Raw genomic sequence first — 22,312 nt, forward strand, 5'->3', positions numbered from 1 at the left:
CCAAGAAGTTGGGTTTTAGTAGAAATAGAGATCTGCAATTTTGAAGCAAAGGAAAAGTGGGGGCAAAATTAATTTTAAATGTGAAGCTTAAATAGGATAACATTGAAGGAATCTGTAGCTCCACAATTGTTCTGTTATAAATCAATTTAGAGATGCAGCACTATTATATCCCTAGGATGACTCATAATTTATATCCCTAGGATGACTCATAATTAGCCCAGAGGATTTTCCCAATTGTTATTTTCCAAGCATACTAATCCATTCGAGTAGACATGCATAAAATTATGAACAGTAATGATAATTGTATTCAAGAACAAAATGCAGCTCCATTAGGGAAAATTAATCTACAAAAATGATAGCTTCGGCACATCTCACAAGATCCATTATCAACACGGGCACCATTACATAAATGGAGTCATTAACATGAAATATCAAGCACCTAATTCATTTTTGCAATTGTGAAGTCCGACGTATTCGTGGTATTTACAACATGATAATGAAGTCAAGTAGATATTACAATATTGTATATGTTTGTCTTATTTTAAATATACTAAACATCCACAAACTTTGTGTTGCTTGGTAAAGGATCAAAATCAATTTACTAGACCTAACAATGTGTACACTCTCAACTTGCGGCCACACTGAATGCTTCAACTTGGCAAATAAAAACACGATTATGTTTCCTAACTCTTTTTTTTACGATTATGTTTCCTAACTCTTTTTTTTCGAATGGGCGGATATGTACGGAAAATATGAAAGCTTAGATAAGACGACATGTTTTAAAGGGAACTCAAAAAAGTCGGACTTCATGAAATTCTATTATCAATTGTTATGCTCCCAGTTCGCACAGCCTCCGACAATCCATCCTGCTACATATATACTTTATCCACTCCCGCTCCATATAAGAGTTGGGCAACCAAACAAAACTCGTGTATGAGGTCGACCAAGAGGATTGCGAGGATCGACGATCCAATCGTCGTTTCTTGAAAAATCATTTCCGTTCAGATGCTTCATTGATTCTGAATTGCAATTGCAGAGAAAGAAAGAAAGCTTGGCTTGGAGAAACACGAATGTGTTCTCATATATAGAGCTTTTTCCCTCCAAAAATCGATCATGCTCGTTCTTTTTAAAGTGAATGTGGGACTAGAGTAAATCTTGCTGTGTATAAGATTAAGGTTTATTGCCAACAGAATAATAATTAGAATGTTGAATTAAATATTTAAATAAATTGGATTAATGAATGACGGTGAAGGGATGGATAGAGAAGGCAAGTACTAGGGTTTCGTTGGAGATAATGAGAATTCAGGGAACTGACGATTGATCTCACACATGAAAGGCACAAGTGTGTCAGCCACCGAAGGTTTGGCTCTTTTATGTTTCTCTTTCTTCTCCTTCTCCCCTATGTGGTTTTTTAAATGAGTTTTGTTTTGTTGTAAGCTAACTCTTACTCTCATATTTCAACAAAAACGCGAATATATAAAATCATGATATTGCTCTTGTCCTAGTACAAATTCTCAATTTTTTTTCCAGTCTCTACCTAGGCATGGCAAAAAGTGTTTTGTTGGTTTCGGGTAAGATAATAGTAAGTGTTTACGAAATATTTATATATCAATTGTTATATTGTTTCTGGTTAACAAATTATCTTATTCATTGTTTTCAATAAACAAAAACGCTTATTATATTGTTTCTGATAAACATATACTGCTATTAAGAGAATTCGATTATTTGGATATACCAGACAAGAATTCAATTTTATTTGGATGTAATAAAATTCTGTGGGACATGTCTAGCACACATATTCACTTGAATCATGTGCGTCCAACTTAGTATGTAAGATATTAAGATACCAATTGCTGACATATTTATCACTCATAACTAACTTGTTTTTTGGTGGTTCAGTATAGTTTTTAGTTTATTCCCCTATGATAGGCTTGAGTGTGCTCAACTGCCTTCATCAAGAAGCTCGAGTTGAGCTAGATGGGAAATATGGTGTTTTACTGTTTTTAATGGTTAGAAATCCTCTGCCCATATGATATGGGCCATGACTGTTCGAGAGGTACAATTCTCATAACCACGATCTTATCATGCTTCTCCACTACAACCTTTTGACTCACCTTAACGTCGACACCCATGTGACCTCGATGTCGATATCCTTGTTACCTTGACAGTGACCTTGCCGTCGACTCTCGGTCCCTCATCATTTCAACCTTAGGTCCTACTGCCAGCACTTTTAGATTGATCTGACATTCATATTATCTCATAAATCTCCAAAAACAACCTCGATACTTGAGTCAATCCCCTACTACGTCAAACCTTACTTTTGACACACGAAACCTACTCTTATCATGTCCCTTTCATCAGACCGGCCTTAGTAATGATATGTCCATGCTACGAATGACATTTTCTCTCTAATGATAACCTAAACCATAGTTTCCTATAGTTTAAAGATACGTACGTGCATGTCCTCCCTAAGACATTATTTAAGCCCAAGTCATTCACAGTTAAAGGGACCTTCTTCTCCTTCCTAACTCTTCCCTTTCTGGATAAACTGATTCTAAAAGGCTTTCAAGCAATGATAGACACAGAGCGCTCACAAACCTGTCTTACATTATTTTTTTGTCATCGCGATTATCATTGACTTATCGTTGACGGAGACCCTTTGGCTGGCCCCCCACTAGTGTCCGAGGTCGTTTATCGTCACCCTTCACTCATTTTGTAGATTGTAGTTTTTTGATTGTAGATTCAAACACCTACAATGTTCATCACTCTCAACCTTATCAAGCTGGACTCTGAGTGAGGGGATCTGAATTACACCCCATCGTTGAAGTATGGAAAACTAACATTTGCTTCTAAAGGAAATAGCCTGGTTTATTTGCTCTCATATCCTCGGTTTTGCTTTTGCTTTTTTCCATATAGAGTATGATCTGCATTCTGCTTTGTAGTGGTATTAAACATGGTTTTTTCCCTATGTTTAAACTTATGCAGGCAAGTCTTCCGGGAGTACCCATTCTTGTTTGCCCATGTTGGTGATCTAACAATTAATAATGTAGAAGTTTCCTAAATAACTAGATGTCAAAGACTAAAAATTCTAAATCGAATCGACATAACTCAATCGAATGATTTATAAGCAAAGATTCGCTCCTTCTCACACAAACAAGTCCTTTTTTTTTTGGGTTTAAGTACCATAAGCGAAGGCCCAGAAGGGAAAAAAAGCGGTGGCAATAGCATATAATATTAATTTGTAGTGTTTGTAGTGTTGTTTCTAACATGGTATCAGAACAAAGTCCCGGTCGAATTAGACGTGACCTCGTGAGGGGTCATGGTCGGCCAAAGCGGACAATATTGATTTGTAGGTTTGGAGTGTTGTTTCTAACATGATATCGGAACAAAGTTTCGGTCGAGTTGAACGTGACATTTTTTTTATAAATCAGAAAATATTATTGATATAAGGTTTTAAACAAGCCAGAGAAGACAATAGCCATAAGCCAAAAGAGAGACACACAAGTCCCAACAAAAACTAGTTGAAAACCCAAACCTTACAAGATAGAATTAGATGAACCAGGAGAACATTAGATTCTGCCTGTCCACTCCTTGCTTAATTTGCCAAAAAGTCAGCAACCCCATTAGCTTCTCTCCATGTATGACTAAAATTAACACGCTCAAGAGACTCGACAAGATTGGTTACGACATTGATATCTTGATCAAGCTTTCTAGGGGCAGGGAGAACTCTTTTGCAACAAGGAGACTGAGTTGAGAGAGGTGATTCTATCTGTCGAATAATTGAAATTGGCATAACTCAACCTACAAGGTTGGATCTGTCAACCCACAAATTCGGGAGAATGTGAAGACTAAAAATCCTACATGTTGAAAGTGGGGTGAAAATTGAAGATTTCAGAGCAATAGATGAGAAAGATGGTTTGCAAAAAGGTACGGGTGTATGAGTGTATCCTTGAAGATAAAAAGAAATACTGATTCCAATACAATACTTCAAAAGACTGAGACATTGCCGCAAGATTCGAGTGCAAGGAGACGTACGGGAACTGATTTAAGGGATTGTTGAGTCAACGTTTTCACCAGATGACTTGTTTTCTGGTTTATGTCTATGTATACAACTATTGTGGACTTGCATGTTGATTCCACAAATGTGAAATTATGATTTAGGGGATTAAGGCATAAGCATAAGTAATTCAATCTTGTGGGTGATAGCTTTACCACCCAAATATTTGAATTCCTCGTGATCCAAACCGCATTGATCCAAGAGATTTTGAATTTGATTTTCACCTGACCAATTATTTTTGTTTATCATTAGAAGAAAGGGAAAAGACAGGCTACCCAATTCAGTTATGATAGGGATGTATTAGAAAGTGAGGTAGGTTTTTGATGTGATCTCCATGCATTATTGGTTTACTGGTCATGCTTGAAATTGATAGATGAGTCTTTTGACTGTGCTAATGCTTTTGAAAACTTCATCATTTCCCATCTCTCAATGATCAGTCCCATCTCATCATCAACCTGTTCAATCCATGCTTAATGCCTAGACTTACAGTCCACTACTATTCCAATGGGTTTTTTTTTTTTTTGTTTTTTCCCCCTTTCTCAAATATAAACTCTAATAATGTTATGATAATAATAGTGACGGATAGAAAGAAAATAACAAAATAACGTGTACTGTGTAGTACGATCTGCACACACACACATAGAACCAAAACTGAACCAACCCATCTGTACTCGATCTACTCCCAATTAATAAAATTAATACTGGTGTTGGTCGTGACTTGCTTTGTCTTAGCCCCTCCACACCCAGACACATCAACCTCTCCCTCTATTTCTCGTGCTTCCCCACCCTATATATATACACACATAACACATTTTTTATGTACTCCCTTGTTGTGCTGGAGATCCGGCAAATCAAACACTGTTTTTCTCTCCATCTCTCTCTTGTTTTCTTGTGTCTTTTCTTCGTGCTTTTTTTGCTGTAAGCACCCTAACAAACTACAAAAGAAAGTTATTGGAGGGTGAAGAGTTATCAATCTTTGCTTTATATATATATATTATTCAACTAACAATCTTTTTATTTTTCTAAAAAATTATGAATGATGAGGATAAAAGGAGAGAGTGACCAAAAAGGGTTTTTCACGTGCTTGTCACATGCTTAGGCACAAGTGTGTCTGCTGAGCTGTTGTTAGAAGTTTCTCTTCATATTGTGGGCTGCATGTGTTGTGTTCCCATTCAGGTGGATTAGTCCTACCTACTACACGTTGCCATGCATCCAAAACAAAACAAAACAATAACTGTTCACACAAAATTCATATTGACGAATATTTTACGTTTTGAGTCACGACTCACACAGATTTGTTCTCTTGAACAATCTCCGTAATATTTAGGATCAAAACACAAAAACGAGTTTGTGTGTGAGAAGTGTTTGAATTTTGTTTATATGTCACTTGATTGTATTATGTCAAGTGAGATAAGAAGTGTTGAGAAAGAAAGACAAAAATAAAATAGATATTGAAGAAATGGCTTCAATCTCATGGTTGCTCAAACGATACGTTGCAATGAATTGTCATGATGATCATTTTGGTGGGGCTTAAGCCTTAAGGCTCTTGATTATTCAACCACTCAAAGTGTGAGACACTTTGGTGATAGGATGTGTAAAATTAAGCATATAAAGTTCCTTTTTTACCGTTATATTTTTTATTTATCGGAAATTACGTGTGCGTATATATATATATTGATGAATAAAAATACTACATCGGTTTGACATAATCCAACCGAGTGGTTTATAAGCAAAACCCAACTTCTCTCATATATTATAGACACTTTTTTGAGCCTAAGAAAAACAGAGAGTCTTGATGTCACATATTGGACACCCGTTGAGAAGTCGGACCATATATTAGACCATGAGAACAATACATGAAGTTGGATTGGATTGGATTGAATTATAACATGTTATCGGAGTAACGTCTTAGTCCAGCTGGATGAGTCTCTACATGTTTATTTATTGGATCTAGCATAACCCAATTTGTAAGTACAAGAGAGTGTCAACACTAAAAGTCTATTTGTTTGGTATAACCCAACCAAGTTATTTACAAACAAAACTCTCAACTTTTTTCACATTGTAGAAGCATTTTCTAGGCCTAAAAATCATCCGCAATGACCCTTGAAGAGCAAATATGTGCTCTTCAATTCATTGTAGACCATAATTTGGGGGTCTTGGACAGAGTTGAGTCTGCTAGTTTATGATGCCGGAAATGTGGGACAAACCTTCAAATTGAAATCTTGGTCAAACTATGTAAAAATAGTAAACAGTCTATGTATGGAATAATTGCTTCTCCGCAAATTGTAGTTCCAGTCAACCATCAAAGACAAATTTTTTATTTATTTTTTTTATATCTGAAAACGATACATACAAGTTTGTCATTTAGACATTTGGTATCGGCCTAACCTCGGATCATCAGATCCACGCGCATAGACATTTCTCACTTGAAGATGGTATAAACTGAGTCAAAACCCAGTGCGTGACCACGAGACTATTATTCTTATTGAGAATCGAAATTACCAAACAATGTTTATGACAATTGTTGAACATAATAACCCATTAAACTATTTGACTTGACTGACCAAAATACACGTAAATTACTAAAATTGGATCTGGTTTGACTTGTCAATGATTAAAAGAAGAAAAAATTCCACTTTATATGAAGATTAATTCAGCTTTTGCTAGTTAGAAGGGGACAGAGAATGGATCACATATATGATTTTACAAAGCAGTAGCGTGTAAACTAGGCATAATTTTACTAAAATAATCCACACATTCATACTGACAGAGTCAACACTCCAAACCAAATTAATGGTCGCCTAATTAACTCAGTTTTGCCATTATCCCTTTTAATTCTCATTAACTCACTATTTAAATCGTTAAGACCACTGATGTAGAAAAAAAATTTCTCAGAAATCATAAATATCTAGTATTTAGCATTACTAATCCAATGATTTTTTTTATTCTAAACAAAAATCGACGAGGCGACAATTCTATATCGTTAGATATAAATTCAAAGAATTCGATATTTCGATCAGGATAAATTTGTTAAAAAAAATTAGATCGTTGGATTCATTCGGTTAAATACTAAATATTTATAATTTTTATAAAAAAAAAAATTTAATGTACCATTTGGCACCGGTCCTTCCCCGGATCCTTAACTATTCCCATTGCCATCACACAAACCACAACACTTTGTTCAAAATTTGACAACACCAACGCACACCCACACACACACACTAAACTACTAAAGACTTCTTGGTCTCTTCTTCTTCTTTGTTATTCCCTCCTCTGCTTCTCTCTCTCTTTCTCTCTCTTTCTCTCTCTCTATCTGTATGTGTGAGAGAGAAATTGAAAGATGGGTAATGGATACAATCATCACCAAACTCTTCATAATCTTCATCACAAGACCACATTCTTGCCTCTGTTGTGTTCAAGGCCTTCAATCAAAGATGTGGCAATACCCAGATGGGAAGATCGATCTTCTTCATCATCAAACGATCCCCTGTCACCAAGAATCGGTTGTATGGGTCAGGTCAAGCGAAATGACAAATTCAATTTGGGATTTCACCCATCTCGCAAAGCAACTAAAAACATCAACAACAACAGCAACAACAGCAGCCCTGTGAAGTACTTTAAGCTCAGGAAGATTTTCTCAGGCAAGAATTACAGTGTCAACACAAGTAGTATTGCCACATCCACGACCAATAATAACAGAAGAAGAAGAGGAGGGAGTTTTGATTGTGGAAGTGAACCCAAGATTGTTGATGGTAAGGAGAATTCTGGGTTTGTCAATATAGTTGAGATGGACCCTCCATTGCCTGTGATTAGGAAAGTGAAACCAGCAACATATGGAGGAGGTGAAACGGCGGCAGAGAGTCTTTGGAAGAGGAGATCTGGTGGGGTTGCATTGCAGAGTTTGAGGCTTCAACAGATTCAAATCAATAGACATGGTATTGAACCAACTACTGTTTGATATTGTTGACAAATTATATAAGTAGTACTACATAGATTCATTTTTAATTTCTAATTTTTTACATCAAATAGTTTGATCGAGAAGAGTCTTACGGATTCTAGTGTTTTTTTTTTATCCCAGCAGTTTCAAATTCTAATATGAACGCAAACGATTTCATATGAATCATACGAGACCCACAATTTCATATGGATCATGTGCGTCCATCTCAACATTTGGGAAAGAAATTTATTTTGATCAGAAGTCATATTCCTAGAGATGTGTGAATATCTTGCACAATAGGAACAGAAAGCTGCCTTCTTTTGTTGAATGTCAGGGTGGTTGGATGACAATTGCGAAAATAACCACCCTATCCGTGTTGGTTATGTTGGTTCCAATAAATCCAAGAAGTCAGCCAAGGAAGGTGTTGGCTTGGTGATAAAATGCATGTTAGTCGTGCTCTTCCATCCGTGTTCAATTCTCTCCCGAGGCTGAGCTCACACATGGATTAGGTAACATGGATTTTTAAGTCTTGCCTATATGCATAGTTTATAGACTTCTAGGCGGGTGGGTTCAATGGGTTTATCCGGTATGCAGCCAGACTTAACCTATCTTCCACGTCCTTTTTGTAAATCTTTGCACACTTGAGGCTTGCCTCGCACCACGTTATAGCATATTTTTTGTCATTTTACCCCTAATTTATGTGACATGTAGATAACCATTGATTATAAACACATATGTAGGACTCATTTAACACTTCACAATAATTAACTAATTGAGGGTAAAATGAGGTTATATTTTGGGATACATCCTCTACGTTTCTTACCTAAAGAGGATAAAATTTTCACATAACCAATGCAGTGCATATCACTAGTATCTAAAGAGTGTTTTTCTACATATGGCCGTGTATAAGACAACTAAGCATCACAAACTAAACAAAATTATGGCTGTGGTAAAATACACACACACATATATATCATAAGAAAAACTAGATAGGGCCTTGGACAAAGCTTCTTTTACACAATAATGGCTTAATAACTGGTACCACCATAAAAAAAAATGTCCCTTAAACATGGATTCAAATACATTCATCAACAGTGGCTAAACATCTTTAGATGAAAGAGACACCATTAATCCACAAGAACAGAATAAATTGTTGTATATGGCCTCAACTTCCAATATTAGAATAGACTTGACATGTTAAGGCCACGACCTATATTATGGCCGGCCGGTGAAACCCACCGTCCCAAAGAGAGCACGCTCTTGAACGTAAACAAGATTCGCAGAACCAGATAAAATTGTTTCTCTTGTTTTCCATTCCTCTATTTTTCCATATCAGTTATTTGCTAACTGTTTCAGGAAAAGCATAAATCGACTGATTTTTCGATGCAAGAATAAATATGTAACATTCATCTTCATTATTTCATGCCTACATACAAGTTAGGTAAAAACGTTACCATGACCATATCCGATGAGATCATTCGAAGGAAGCCAATTGAGGATTTCCCAGCCGTAAACAGAGCCTTGTTCCATTATCAGTGATCCGGCCCTGATCAATCCACCGCACGACATCCATGATAACTAGCAACAGGAACAGAGTTTGATGGAAAAAAATGAGTATATGCACAACTGCTAAATCTGTAATCCATTAGCTAAAACATAGAGTAAATAAGGTCACAACAGAACAAGGTAATCTAAATGCATCATCAATGTTACATTGAGTGCATTTCTAATGACTAATGAGGATATATACACCAACTCTACAGACCACTCACAGCAGGGATACCCACTCAATTCCTTGCAACTGACCACAAGCCCCTTTACGATACGTGCTGCAGAATAAACCTCATCCACTGTACAGTTAATATCATAACGAATATGCAACACTGAAGCCAAAACTTTCGACCACAAACCAGAATGGGATTCCTATTCAAGTTGTTTCACAGGAGAGAAGAGTTCTGTCACTGCATCAACTCTGCCATTCATCACTTTTGCTCCGGTGCAAACCTCCCACAGGCAGAAAGCAGTTTCCCAGGCAGGTGGTGGTTGACTTTCCAGCAAGCAGATCACGAACTCAGATATTAGTATTACCCATCGTGTTCCACAGGTTCACTTGAGCAATCATCCTGGATGACCTTTTTCTCCTTTGAAAGGCAATCCACCGGGATGTAGACATATCCTTTGGGCAATTGCTGATTCTTCATAGAAGCTTGATCCAAAGTCATAACCAGCTCTTTTTCAAAACTTTCGATAAGCTGTAACTCGAAACATCATGCAAGAATTTTAGATTACATTCACATTCACGCAGATATCAAGTGATATAGAACATACAAGAAAGAAGAACAAGTATTGACCTTTCTTGATTTTGAACTCCATTCTCCATCATCCAAAGAATTAAGAGATGAACCAGAAGGTTTATGAAGGATTTGGTTGCCAGAAAATGGCACCCTCTCAGTAGCCTGTCTTGTAAATATATTTTGGGACGAGGAGCTGTCATCTGTCTTTTGGTCGGTGTCCATGGATACAGGAACCTTGATCAAGTTCTTAAAAGAAAGTGTGCTGTCAATGGTAATATCATCTGATCGTTGGATTGCTTCACTGCTAGATTTGTAACCATCTGTGTGGCCTTTGAGGGATGTTGTAGCTGATTCTGAACTATCTGGATGAAAAAAGGGACTATGCACAAGCACAGAACGAGCTACGTGGTCTCTTTTGTAGGCAAGAATGTCATGTGAACAAAAAACCAGCTCCCTCTGCAAACATTCGCAAGAAAGGATGTTCTCATATGACAAGTTCTCACAAATCTAAAAAACATTTTAACATGATTGGCTATTAAAATTGAGATGCATTGGCATGAACCACTTAGTCCAAACATCTACCTTTATCTTTTCGCGTCTGCTAATTCTCTCACAAAGAAGGCGTAATCTCTCCAACTCGACCTGCCAAAGGGCATATAAATGAGACCTTAAAATTGCACAAGCCAATGCAAAATGTGGGAAAATAACTGTAATAGAACCATAAATACAATGTATAAAAAGACTACTAGAGGAGAATTTCCACATACACGAGAAGATTTCACCATAATAAATGCATTCAACTTCAGTATATGTCATCCTCAAAGAATAACCCATTGCCAGAAGTTACAAGGAAGCAATCTCACAATCATAATGCAAAAGAGATTATATGATAATAGCCACTTTACAAGGCATGAACACAGATCCACAATCAGGACTTCAGCCAAAATTCCACTACTAAGGGCATACTAAAAAAGCACCCACTGTGACAATCCCAACCATCATCACTGTTGTCAAAGCTCTACTCCCAAACAATTTGGGGTCAAGTACGAGTCCATAGGACATGCTAACATGGTTTTTGGGTTTTCCAGAGAAACTTTGACACCATATATAACATGACAAATAGGTACTATCTAACAACAAATTGTAATCATATCCCAAGCTGAATCTGTAAATAAACAATGATAGAAAAACCCTTACCCTGATTTGCTTGATACTCCTCAACTCCTCAAGTCCATGCTTTTGAGTCTTAGCATATGCAAGTCAAGTGCCACAATAAGAAATAATGGAAAGAAACTACAGAATCGAAACTACTTCATATGTAGATATAAAAGCCACACCTTTGTCCTCTGTTCCAAGCTATGTTTTTCACAGTAAGCCTTGTGTTGCAACTTGCCACCACTAGTCTTAATATTCATGTAGAAGCCAGCACTTCTAGCACACGATGGATGAAATGTGGTCTGACAGTGACCATAGTTACACTGCAGAGAATGAATTCATAAAAAAGACAATTTAATAATTGAATTTTGCTAAGAACTAAATATGATGAAACAATACAGATAATGGAAAACCTCACCGTTATGCAGACACCGTGTTTGCAATGACAGATACAACAAGTATCAACCCCCTTTGTAACTGTCTCCTGGCATTCCATAACATAGAGGAAAAAATTACAAGGGACTGTTGAATCTTACTCTAAGTTCAAAATACAAAATGATAATTGAAGTGTACCATATTCACGACGAATTAATTTATCCATTTAGTAAAATAACAGAACAAGTCAACTAAACAATTCAAAAGTTTAATGCAATTTATTTTAGCTAAGCAGTAAGTATCAGAATTGCCACCAGTTATGGCAGGTGCATACCATTCCTTCAACAGAATTTACTTGTCCTCTTCTGAATGCTGATTCAAAGATCCACTAGAAAACAAATAAACAAAGAGTCAATAGCATTTCAATGCTCAGAAAAGAGGATATTATCAAAACTATTAATATTACCAACAAATAACAATATAATATTTCACCTCTGCACAAAGGGCATGGACCCATTGACCATCAGAAGATTTCCTAAAAGCACCAGTAGTGCCACCGCATAAACCACATTCTGCAACAAAATAGGGTTTCTCCAAAAAATTGACCGTAGGAGCTCCGGGGCATCTAGATGGCAACAACGCTTCACATAATTCACAGTACCATGGACCTGTAGATTCTTTCATATTATGATAGCAATCCAAATGGACTGCAACCTGTTAGCAGAACAGTATGTTAGCCTTGCAAGCAGACAACCAAAAAGTTAACATAAAATCCAAAAGACACTATGCACAGCTTAGAAAACCTTGCAACCGGAGCACACTAAGATAGGGTTCAAAATTGTCTCAGATCTTCTGCATATGTCACATGATCTAGGATGCTCTTTGGAAAAATCTGAAACTGACTGAACATAATCAAAATACTTTTCAGTTAAAATTCTTGGGACAGCCACCCTTGAAAGTGTCTGCTTTGGCCGAGGCATCAACTGAGAAGAAGTGCAAATCCATCCACTAGAGTTGTTCAATTTCATCAAATTCTGCAAAGAAGTTAAATAATATTCATGACAACAATACAGAGGTTGAGCAATGATTCCATGGGAAACTATCATCAGGGATAAAAACTAACTCATCAAAATAAGTACCTCCTGCTTAGCAGACTCATCAAATGCATCTTTCCTAAATGATGAAATCCTAGATGAAGTTGCAGCTGCAGCAGTTGCAGCAGCTAGCACAGCCTGTGCTTCCTTATGCTTTCTTTCTTTCCTACCCTGCTTCTTTGCTTCTCTAAGGTCACAGAGATATTGACTAACAAGCGCAGCATCCCAACTTCGGCTATGTGCCACATCAATTTCATGTGATATAATCTCAACAACCTTATGAATTAAACCATCTGCAATGACAATTTATAGACAGGTAACCATTAGGCTCATATGTACCCACACGCAAACAAGTAAAGTGGTAGTAGCCGTAAAATGTCATAGAAAAAGCAAAAGAAGAGACCAGTAAAGCTCTTTCTTCCAACTGCATTCCCAAGCAATCTATGTTGAAAATAAATAATTTCCCCCTCCACTTCATCTCTTGGAGACAGCTCTAGCACTCCAACTTTCCTAGCCTCAGCAAGCTCCTCTAACTTTACCCTATCTAATTTTCCAATCAAGCCACTGCACTCTGGACATTGATTTTGGCAATTACAGCAGGCACTGGCACGGGAAGATTCTTCCAGATGAGACCTTCCTTCCTGCTTTGGGTCTGCAAGAGTGAAATCTCAATTAGATATTAGATAAACAACAAAAGAACATACAAAAAGGACGGGGCAAGAAAGAAAGTTCGCCATCAAAATCATACATCCTATCTCTTCTACCTTCAGCTTCATAGTCTGTGTTCTTTAGAAACAATTCACTATGCATCTGCAACTTCTTACTGATCCACAGGTGAATATAACAATTAGAAGCTGCTCCCATTTTTCTGTGGCACAAATGCAGAAATTCTAGAAAATTTACTACTGAACCACAATTTTATATTAAGTACATAAAAAAGACAAAAGGAGAACAATCTTTTTGGAGGTTCAAACATGCAATATAAGGAAAAAGAGAAGTCCGCACAATATAAAAATCTTACATGAGGTCGACGACAACTGAGTTTCCATTTGCACAAGCAAGACTTCTCTGATTGCCATTCACTACAATATCCGGCTGAGGAAAAGCTGAAACCACAGGCTGGCTATATGCATGTAAGTTGCCATTTGACGGCTCACCTGAAAGATATGCAGAAATACCATACATTTGTCTAAAGGAAAAAAATAATGGCATCATACAAAAAGTCAAAATTGGGCTGCAGAACATAAACAACGTTTTTTAAAAATTAAAGGTGTTCTACAGACATGGGACCAAGGGGCTGCCATCCAATTAAATTAAAGGATGCTAAATTGGTGCAGAAATTAGATTGCAAGCATTTGAACATGAAGACAAGAAAATCACATCTTCTGAAAACTTAACTAATGACATAACACTTTTCGAACAATATATGATAGTATATGAGAATTTAGTATTAACCCAAACTAAGTCTTCAGAAATATCCAACTCATTAAGGACTATTAGCTCAATCCTCGAAGGCAAACAACTATTTCAGTGTCATTTTCTGCTCATGAATAAGAGTACTAAGTCGAGCTCTTTCATCTATAGAGTTTGACTTTACACTGAAAATTTGATATGAAGCATTGAAATTCAGATAAACTAAATATAAACCTTTGGTATACTTTAACAGCAAAGTTTTCTTGTAGATTCTTTATCTTACACATTATACACAGTAACAAACCAACAGCAGAAAAATTAGAAAACTGATTCTATCATCAACACCAGTATTTCTCTCTCCGTGCGTGACAAAAAGAAAAAATAGAAGGTTCGGAAAAGTTGGGCCAGAATATTAGAGTTAGCGGCATCCTATGAAGTTTTCCAAACAAAAGTGTGGGGAAAGCCACAATTAGAATATCAGTTCTGACGTACATTTATAAGACAAAATATAAAGCATCATCATCATCAAATCCTCAAAAGTTTAGGGTCGGCTACATGAGTTTATGAGAACATCGACGGGAATCCACACTGTGTATTTGTTTTCTCCATTCATTTATATCATGGATCGTACATTAATCCACTCCTATTAACTTCAGAAAATATAAAACATAATCACTGTAATTTTGCAACATGGACGTGATCATTTCAGCACCGATACTAATGCAAGGGATCTACTGAAACGAGTTAAGGGTTATAGGATAAACATGTGATTATGAACAAGCTGCATGCAAGTCTATGATTGGCTGCTATGACTAAGTTACAATTTGAAATTTGACATTTTGTACTTGTTTCAGGAAAGATTTATATCAGGTGAATACATTTAGATGCAAAATGAAAATCAAACGGTGAAGGTTTTCTTTTGTTTAAAAAAAAGAAGTGAAAATATGGTAACCAGAAGGTGACAACACAAACGAGGATCTAACCAAAAAATGATTTCAGTAAAGCATACCTTCAGACTTCAGTGAATGACCCACAGAATCATGAAATCCATCAGTATTAGATGAGCCCTAAACAAGCAAAAAAAAAAGTCACATCATTAAACAGAAAACTTGGTAATGGAAAAAATTTTATCAAAAAAAACACAACCGAGAAAAAATCATATAATAAGATAAATTGACCGATAAAGGACAATTAAGCAGGCATGCACAATGGAACTTGAGCTCAAGGGTGCACGTGTCCTGGAGTATGGACATTGGCACAAGGGACCTTGAGCTCAAACTATGCATAGTTTGTCAAAACCTAAGGTCCTTATAGTGTTTCACCATTTTCACTTATTGGAGGACTTGAAACAACAGGTACAGAATAAATCATTTGAAGGGAAAAAGAAAGGACAGAAAACTGACTGTTTCAGGCCAAAATGCATTCAACTAACACGAACTTTGCTTCTCTAACCGGGGACTCGGTGTCTTAAATTTATAACAGATCTCTTATGTGCAAACCAATCAAGTTTCATCTGTATATAACCAGTCAGTTTCAAGACCCTAGACCCAAAACCCTAGATAGGTAAATTTTAAATCACAAAGAGAAATATCAGGTGACGAAATAATGGAAGCGCTTTGTGGTTAAAAAAACCCCAGTAATAAGCAAGCACACAATTGAAAATCTGGAATGCAAATTCAGTCAATCAACAAACGAGACTAAATATATAACCACATTGGTGATTCAAAAATTAATAAAGAAAACACAACCCAAAACATAACAAGAAAGATTCGAAGTAAGAAAAAAAGACATGGAAAGATTACCTTTTCAGAAGCATTGGTGATGGTCCATTCACTTGAATTTTCTTGTTCTTCACTGACCACTCTATCTACTTTAACCTCATTGGTCTCTATCCCATTCTCAATTAAAAATTCCTCATAGAATGGAATTACTTTGTCATTCCTCGAAAACCTAATATTGCTGTTGGTTCTTCTCCTAGAAGGTACACACTTAACAGCACCAGGAACCGTTATATCAGACTCTGTTACAGTTACATCATCAGGAGAATCAACTGTTCCATTCTCGTCTTCCAATGGGAATTTTACATCAATATTCGAGTTTCTCTGCAGAAAACCCATGTAGGCATGATTCCTGAGCCATTTAGCTATTTTAAATCGCAACTGAGGAGCCAAGGTATCATCCTGAAAAAGAAAAAACCACGAAATCAGAATAAAATAAAAAAGAAAAGGCAAAAAAGGTTGAGTTTACTTGCTCGAATCAAACAGAAAAGGAGTTGATTCATTACAGCAAGTCTAGATGATAATGAATCGGGTGGAATGCCAATATCTGATGCCACTTCTTTCACATTGACTTTGCCCCGCTCAATTAACTGCAAGATTAGAAAATGTAAGATGCAAAACAGCTAAATGTTAATAAATATGGAAGAGTATGGTTAAATACTCTCGAACAAATAAGTGCAATACATGGGGAGAATGCTGGATATGAGAGAGAGAGAGAGGCATATATAGAAACCTTCTTTAGAATCGGAGCAAGATTCACACTGTCAAATGGCTTAAAATCATCACTGTTTCTCCTCCCTGACATAGCCATATTAGCAATATTTTTGGCTTGCAGGGTATCAGCACATTCTGAGACAATTTCAGTCTTTAGTATGGTATCGGACAGGCCAAACTCTGCTAATTCTCCATCATTGCATTCATCATGAGACTGACAAGTTTCTCGGTGGACTGAAATGTTTTCTCCACTTCTGTGGTTATCCAGCTTGTTTGTCGACAACAATGGAAGAGGAGTGGTACCAGACACATCACCATTAACAGAAAGAGAATAATGTCCTTGCGCCATACTGCAACTACCAAGGCCATCAGAGTGCTTTGAGCAGAAAGCCCGTAGCTCAACCTACAAGTATAAAATAAATAGGCAAATCTCATCAGAAACTCCATAACAGCTTCAAGTTGTTATATTCTATAAAAAAAAAAGCTTCAAGTTGTTATAATAGATATAGAAGCGTTAGCATCTTTTTAAGTAATCACAATGACTAAAATAGAGACAAAAGAAATACATCATCACACCCATATCTTCTCCAGACCTCCATTCTGTTTCTAGCCTCCCTGGCACAAATAGGATGAAAAGAAGTTCTGCAAGCTCCTGAAAAAAGAGTACATTACAACTGGAAGTATGATTAACTTGTGAACAAACCAAAGACGATAGTATGAACAGCAGAAGAGGACATACATCCAAAGACAAAAAAAAGTCCAGTACGAAGCACCTCAGTTAAACATTAATAAGAAATACACATAAATCGAAAATGACAGGAGCATAGGCAACCTCAAGCAGCTATTGACGCAGCATAGAGTGAAACTAGAGAGTAAACTAAGGTATTACAGAACCGTAAAGGAACTACATAAGGGAATGGGTATGTTGACAATCGGATCACCAACAAAAGCAGCTAAAATGAACTAATCTTAATAGACTCATTGATCCATAAAGTGCAACACAGAAGCCTATATACAGTGCTTTTATAAATTATAACTATATATTCTAGAAGCGACTACAGAACATGTCCTCCAAGAGACCATTCACAGAACTATTGTCATTTCATATCCACACTAACTAAAAATCCACAACCACAGGCAATAATAAAAATCTTAACACGTTATCAGGAATTACAGAAAGGATAAGTACCGCCACCACAACTAACAGTTCATGTTACAAGACTCTGAATATGAGTCCATCAAAGGATTTCCCAATTATAATTTACAGCCAAAAAGTTTAAATATCGAAAGTTCAAAACAATTAATGTCAACTTGTACATACAAAGGAATATGATTGAACTAAGTTCACTTCATCTTCAATTTTATGTAGCGAATGGAAATGCTGTCAGAATCAAGCCAGACTCCCATCAAGACATCATACTTCCATAATAGGTAGATTAGTAGCACTGCTTCCTATACAGTAAAAACCCCCACGAATATTCTCAATAAATGTCTGTTGCATACTATGCTGATATCATCGTTTGAGAGGATTATTTCTTCCAAAACTCCTAATAAAGGTTGGATCTATGCATGATACTATCCTGAAAATTGATTACTTTCCAAAACAATCAAGCAGGTTGACCCTCACATGTCACCATTACTTCCAAACCTGAAACACTAAAAAGGGTCATTTTAACATCTCCGTTCTTCAAAAAAGCCACATACAAATAACTTTCCCTTTTCGTTGATATAAAAACAATAAACTGTTCCTATTGAGATCCTGCATATGGCATAATTTTAATTCCCACCAGTTTCCTAGGAAGAAAATAATGTTGCGACAATTCAACATAAATCCAACTCCAAAACTTATTGAACATTTCAAATAATAATTTTATATACACCTCAACCATATATCATATATGGAATGAGTAAAAGTGAGATTCATCAGGATTGCACCACAATGGCAAAGTTCAGCTCTAGAACCCTCTAAAATCCATAAAAGGTAAACAACTCTCGTGCACAAATCTCCCGCCTTGGAGGAAAAATGGTCAGACAAGCATAGTCTTACCTATGCAATGCTGAGAAGTTACTACCAAGATTTGAACACACGAGGCCCAACACTAGGGCAAATACACACAAAGGCCTACACTTAGCCACTTAGGGTAACAACAAGGGGGGGGGGGGTTAAATTTTAGAAGCTAAGGTTACCATATTAAGATTATTTACTTTGTCATCAATCTAATAAGTTAACTTGTTGATTTGGGGCATTTCACATCATTTATACCATATTCTAATAGCGGTTAAGTAAACTTACCATTGGGCCAAAGGACCTAAGGCCTATAAAATTCATCACGATAAAACTAATAGTAATAGCAAATATCAACAATTCCATTGAATAAAAACATAAAAGATAAAATTTATGAAATATTGACGTCAATAAGAACAAACATATCTTAAGTAGCCTTTCAAAAGGTGAACCTTGTCCTAATGGTAAAAATGCCTTGTCCACCCCAAATAGAGGTCCCAGGTCCAAACCACAAAAATAGCCTCTCCGCAATTCAAGGGTAAGGTTGCTTACGTCTAACCTTTCCTAACTCCGCCTCCATCAGAGAGACTTGTGCACCACATGCTATTTCATTTTTTATCTTAACATACATTTAGTGATCAGTTTACAATGTCTGCAATCAGCTAGAGCCTCAAAAAGATTCTAAACCACATAATTTTCAACGCACATCAAGAGTAATTAACATATAAATTTCCCCATGTGATTTAGTAAAAGGGTAAACCACCCATGTGCACAAGGCTCCTGTGACGGAAGCAGACAGGGAAGAGCAAGACCGATGTAGCCTTACTCCCACATTGATGCGGAGAGGCTATTTAAAGGATTTGAACCCATAACCTGTAGGTTGCTGCCAGACAACCTTACCACTGGGCAGCCATAGAGTGTTTCCATCGAAGTCAAAATTTTAAGGAGAAAATCCTACTCGTAGAGTTCTAACCAAATCTAGCTTTTGCGTGAAGAAAACAAGGAATTTTTGCTAAAAAGAAACTTACAAAAGCTCCTGATATTTAATACTCTTAAAACTGATGGTTCATTACCAACCTGCCACAAGATTGTTGACTGCGTGAAGAAAACAAGGAATTGTTGCTAAATAGAAACTTACAAAAGCTCCTGATATTTAATACTCTTAAAACTGATGGTTCATTACCAACCTGCCACAAGATCGTTGACAAACTTGTTATTCCTCATAGATAGCATCCTAAAGAAAAAAAATCCCCTTCCAACTATATAAAAGGTATTAGGCAAAGCAAAAATTCCATACAAAGCCAGAGAAGTAACTGTTAAAGCTCTATTAAAAAATGCAAAGCAAACATTCAATACATAAGGCAGCCATAATTGGAAAAGCATAAAGTGCTTTATGAATTATGATGCCAAGAACTCATATCATCCAAACACTGGGCACTGCAATAGATGCTAGTCTGAGTGAAGAGAAGTTCGAATTGCTATAGTGTCTCACTAGTATACCACCAATAAAAGAAGAAATGCAGAATGGAAAGAAATTAAAGAAACACAAGACATACCATGACTGCACCGAACACACGTGCCACACTTCACCTTGCATATATTACACACTAATTTCCGCCGGGTTTCCTTTACTTCTTCCAGGTTCATAATAGGTTCCATCTTCGTCAAGTCCTCTATATAGACCTCAGGCATCCAAAGAGAACAAAACAAGTGAGCGAACTCCCCACATCCATCATTTTTTACCCTCTTATCAACAGATTTCAAAGCACCACCCTGCTTCAGGCAAAGCACGCAGGGTCTTGATGAGTCACTACTAGCACCCTTACACTTGCACCAAGAACACAGCCAAGAGTCATTTACAACCTCTTCTACACCATAACACTTGTGATGAACACTAACCTTACAAGAACTGCAGACAATCAAACGGTTTGACTCATTACCCATGTCCCCACTGCAGCAGAAGTCACATAAAGATGAGTTCCCCGTGCCCGGATGACCAACCAAAACCTTCTCCAACCCTGAATCGCCACCTAGAAGTTTCCTCTTCTTAGAGGGGCGCTCTGATGCCAACAAAATCCTATTCCTACTTCCTAAAATCCACTCTAAACTGCCAGCTGAGTCTCCTGCAGAACAATTCTTTCCATCTTCATTAGGCAAAGATTCAGCTAACATACTGCCGATTTCTACAGACTGCTGGTCCTGGTTATTTTCTTCTGTTCTAACCACATTACCATCACCCACATTGGTTGCTTCAATACATTCCACATTTGCAACCATGGCATTCCCATTCCCTAAATGCGGAATAAAAAAACACTTCCTAAGCGCTAGAGAACTAAGTGAAGATACCTTGTACAAAGCATCAATATCAGGCAATGTCAAGTCTCTGAAATACACGTCCTTATCATTCCAAAAATTGGCCCCACGAGATAGCTCACCTGCCCGAGAAGTCTTCTTCTCGGCACCAGAGTGACCCTTTTTGCGCCTCTTTCTACTATTAGACGGATTCAAAAAGCTGGCCAACCTACTAGGCAGAGTAATTACACTAGAAGCTGAAGCAGACCCTTCCTCAGGGAAGTCGAGAGGGGGACACTCGCTTAGTGCTTTTCGTGCCTGGGAAAACAAATCGACCCCCAGTGAAATGGGCTTTTTCATTGCTAGTTGGTTCGTCCGAGTGGTCACCGGAATCCCAGAAGTCGGTAGGCAAGTCTTTTCCTCGGGGCAACAACCTTCGTCCCCACCAGCGCCCATCATAATCGTCCGTCCGTGGCATGGGCATCCAGCCATCAGCGGCACCAGCTACTGGAACCATCAATTGAGCATTTCATCGCCGAAACCTAGACCTCTCATCCCTAAGCCGAACCCTAGTTGCAAATCCTTCCATCGTCCAATTCTCTTCGCAACTATGGTGCAAAAAAAACCTAATTGAAAATCTAAACCTAACCCTAATTCCAAAAACCAAATGTAATTGTTCCAGGCCTCACGTCCACCGGCGAATGAGAGTGAGAATAAGCTCCTTTTTCAGTTATTCTGATTCGTCCTCTCGGATCAGTTCAATTTCGCTTTCGAGGGCGGAAGAGAGATTCGCGTTTTTCCTGGAGACAGAGAGGACGGATTGTTTTAGCAAGATACTGGGTTTGGATGGTATGTTGTGACGCCATACAATAACTTCGTGTGGTAGCGCTGATGCCTGTACGTGGCGTCCGAATGTAGGAACCAGCATCCGCCACGTCAATTTCTTATTTTCGGATTCTACTGGGTCGGTTAGGTATCTAAATAAATACCTAACGGTCATGACGCGCTATAAAAATTTTAAAAGTCTCAATTAAATAAATAAAAATGTTAATATTTTTTCATATATGATTTTGTTTAATAAGGTAGGAACGTAATTTAAGATATAATAGTTAATTTCCTATTTATGCTTTTCATACAAGTTTATATTACACGAAGCGGTGTTCTCCAATTCGACCCAAATCCATTTGTATTGATTCTC

General features: G+C 37.2%; 2 protein-coding genes across 8 annotated transcripts; one reads left to right on the plus strand and one right to left on the minus strand.

Moving 5' to 3' along the window:
* The first annotated feature begins 7,350 nt into the window (after positions 1 to 7,350).
* LOC119999396 lies at positions 7,351 to 8,164 on the plus strand. The gene has a single exon (XM_038846931.1). The coding sequence runs from the start codon at positions 7,398 to 7,400 to the stop codon at positions 8,013 to 8,015; it is 618 nt and encodes a 205-aa protein (XP_038702859.1). The 5' UTR covers positions 7,351 to 7,397; the 3' UTR covers positions 8,016 to 8,164.
* A 1,106-nt stretch (positions 8,165 to 9,270) lies between these two features.
* Positions 9,271 to 21,949, minus strand: LOC119999393. Of its 7 annotated transcripts, none has more exons than XM_038846922.1 (20): positions 20,722 to 21,949; positions 20,379 to 20,595; positions 17,384 to 17,469; positions 16,837 to 17,220; positions 16,610 to 16,693; positions 16,128 to 16,505; positions 15,335 to 15,392; positions 13,934 to 14,069; positions 13,677 to 13,780; positions 13,316 to 13,564; positions 12,958 to 13,205; positions 12,622 to 12,852; positions 12,311 to 12,532; positions 12,153 to 12,206; positions 11,862 to 11,927; positions 11,626 to 11,766; positions 11,486 to 11,533; positions 10,871 to 10,930; positions 10,346 to 10,744; positions 9,271 to 10,246 (listed from the first exon to the last, which is right to left on the minus strand). In XM_038846922.1, the coding sequence occupies exons 1-20, from the start codon at positions 21,604 to 21,606 to the stop codon at positions 10,079 to 10,081; spliced, it is 4,218 nt and encodes a 1,405-aa protein (XP_038702850.1). In that variant the 5' UTR covers positions 21,607 to 21,949; the 3' UTR covers positions 9,271 to 10,078. The 7 variants fall into 7 exon arrangements, with proteins under 7 accessions (XP_038702850.1, XP_038702852.1, XP_038702851.1 ...); XM_038846924.1 differs by lacking the exons at positions 20,379 to 20,595; positions 20,722 to 21,949 and adding exons at positions 19,900 to 19,917; positions 20,010 to 20,061 and having other exon boundaries at positions 17,411 to 17,469; XM_038846923.1 differs by lacking the exons at positions 20,379 to 20,595; positions 20,722 to 21,949 and adding exons at positions 19,900 to 19,917; positions 20,010 to 20,061.
* Positions 21,950 to 22,312: the final 363 nt, after the last annotated feature.

This window comes from Tripterygium wilfordii, chromosome 6 (genome assembly GCF_013401445.1).
Source record: "Tripterygium wilfordii isolate XIE 37 chromosome 6, ASM1340144v1, whole genome shotgun sequence".
Taxonomy (NCBI): domain Eukaryota; kingdom Viridiplantae; phylum Streptophyta; class Magnoliopsida; order Celastrales; family Celastraceae; genus Tripterygium; species Tripterygium wilfordii.

Bases quoted from the DNA above. Each gene is read 5' to 3' on its own strand.
- LOC119999396 (XM_038846931.1), top strand. From the start codon at position 7,398: ATGGGTAATGGATACAATCATCACCAAACTCTTCATAATCTTCATCAC.
- LOC119999393 (XM_038846920.1), bottom strand. From the start codon at position 21,606: ATGGCTGGATGCCCATGCCACGGACGGACGATTATGATGGGCGCTGGT. The intron at 15,393-16,127 runs GTAATCTTTCCA...TTGCTTGTTTAG, and splicing joins TCACCAATGCTTCTGAAAAG to GGCTCATCTAATACTGATGG. The intron at 13,781-13,933 runs GTAAGATTTTTA...TTTGTGCCACAG, and splicing joins TCAGTTGTCGTCGACCTCAT to AAAAATGGGAGCAGCTTCTA.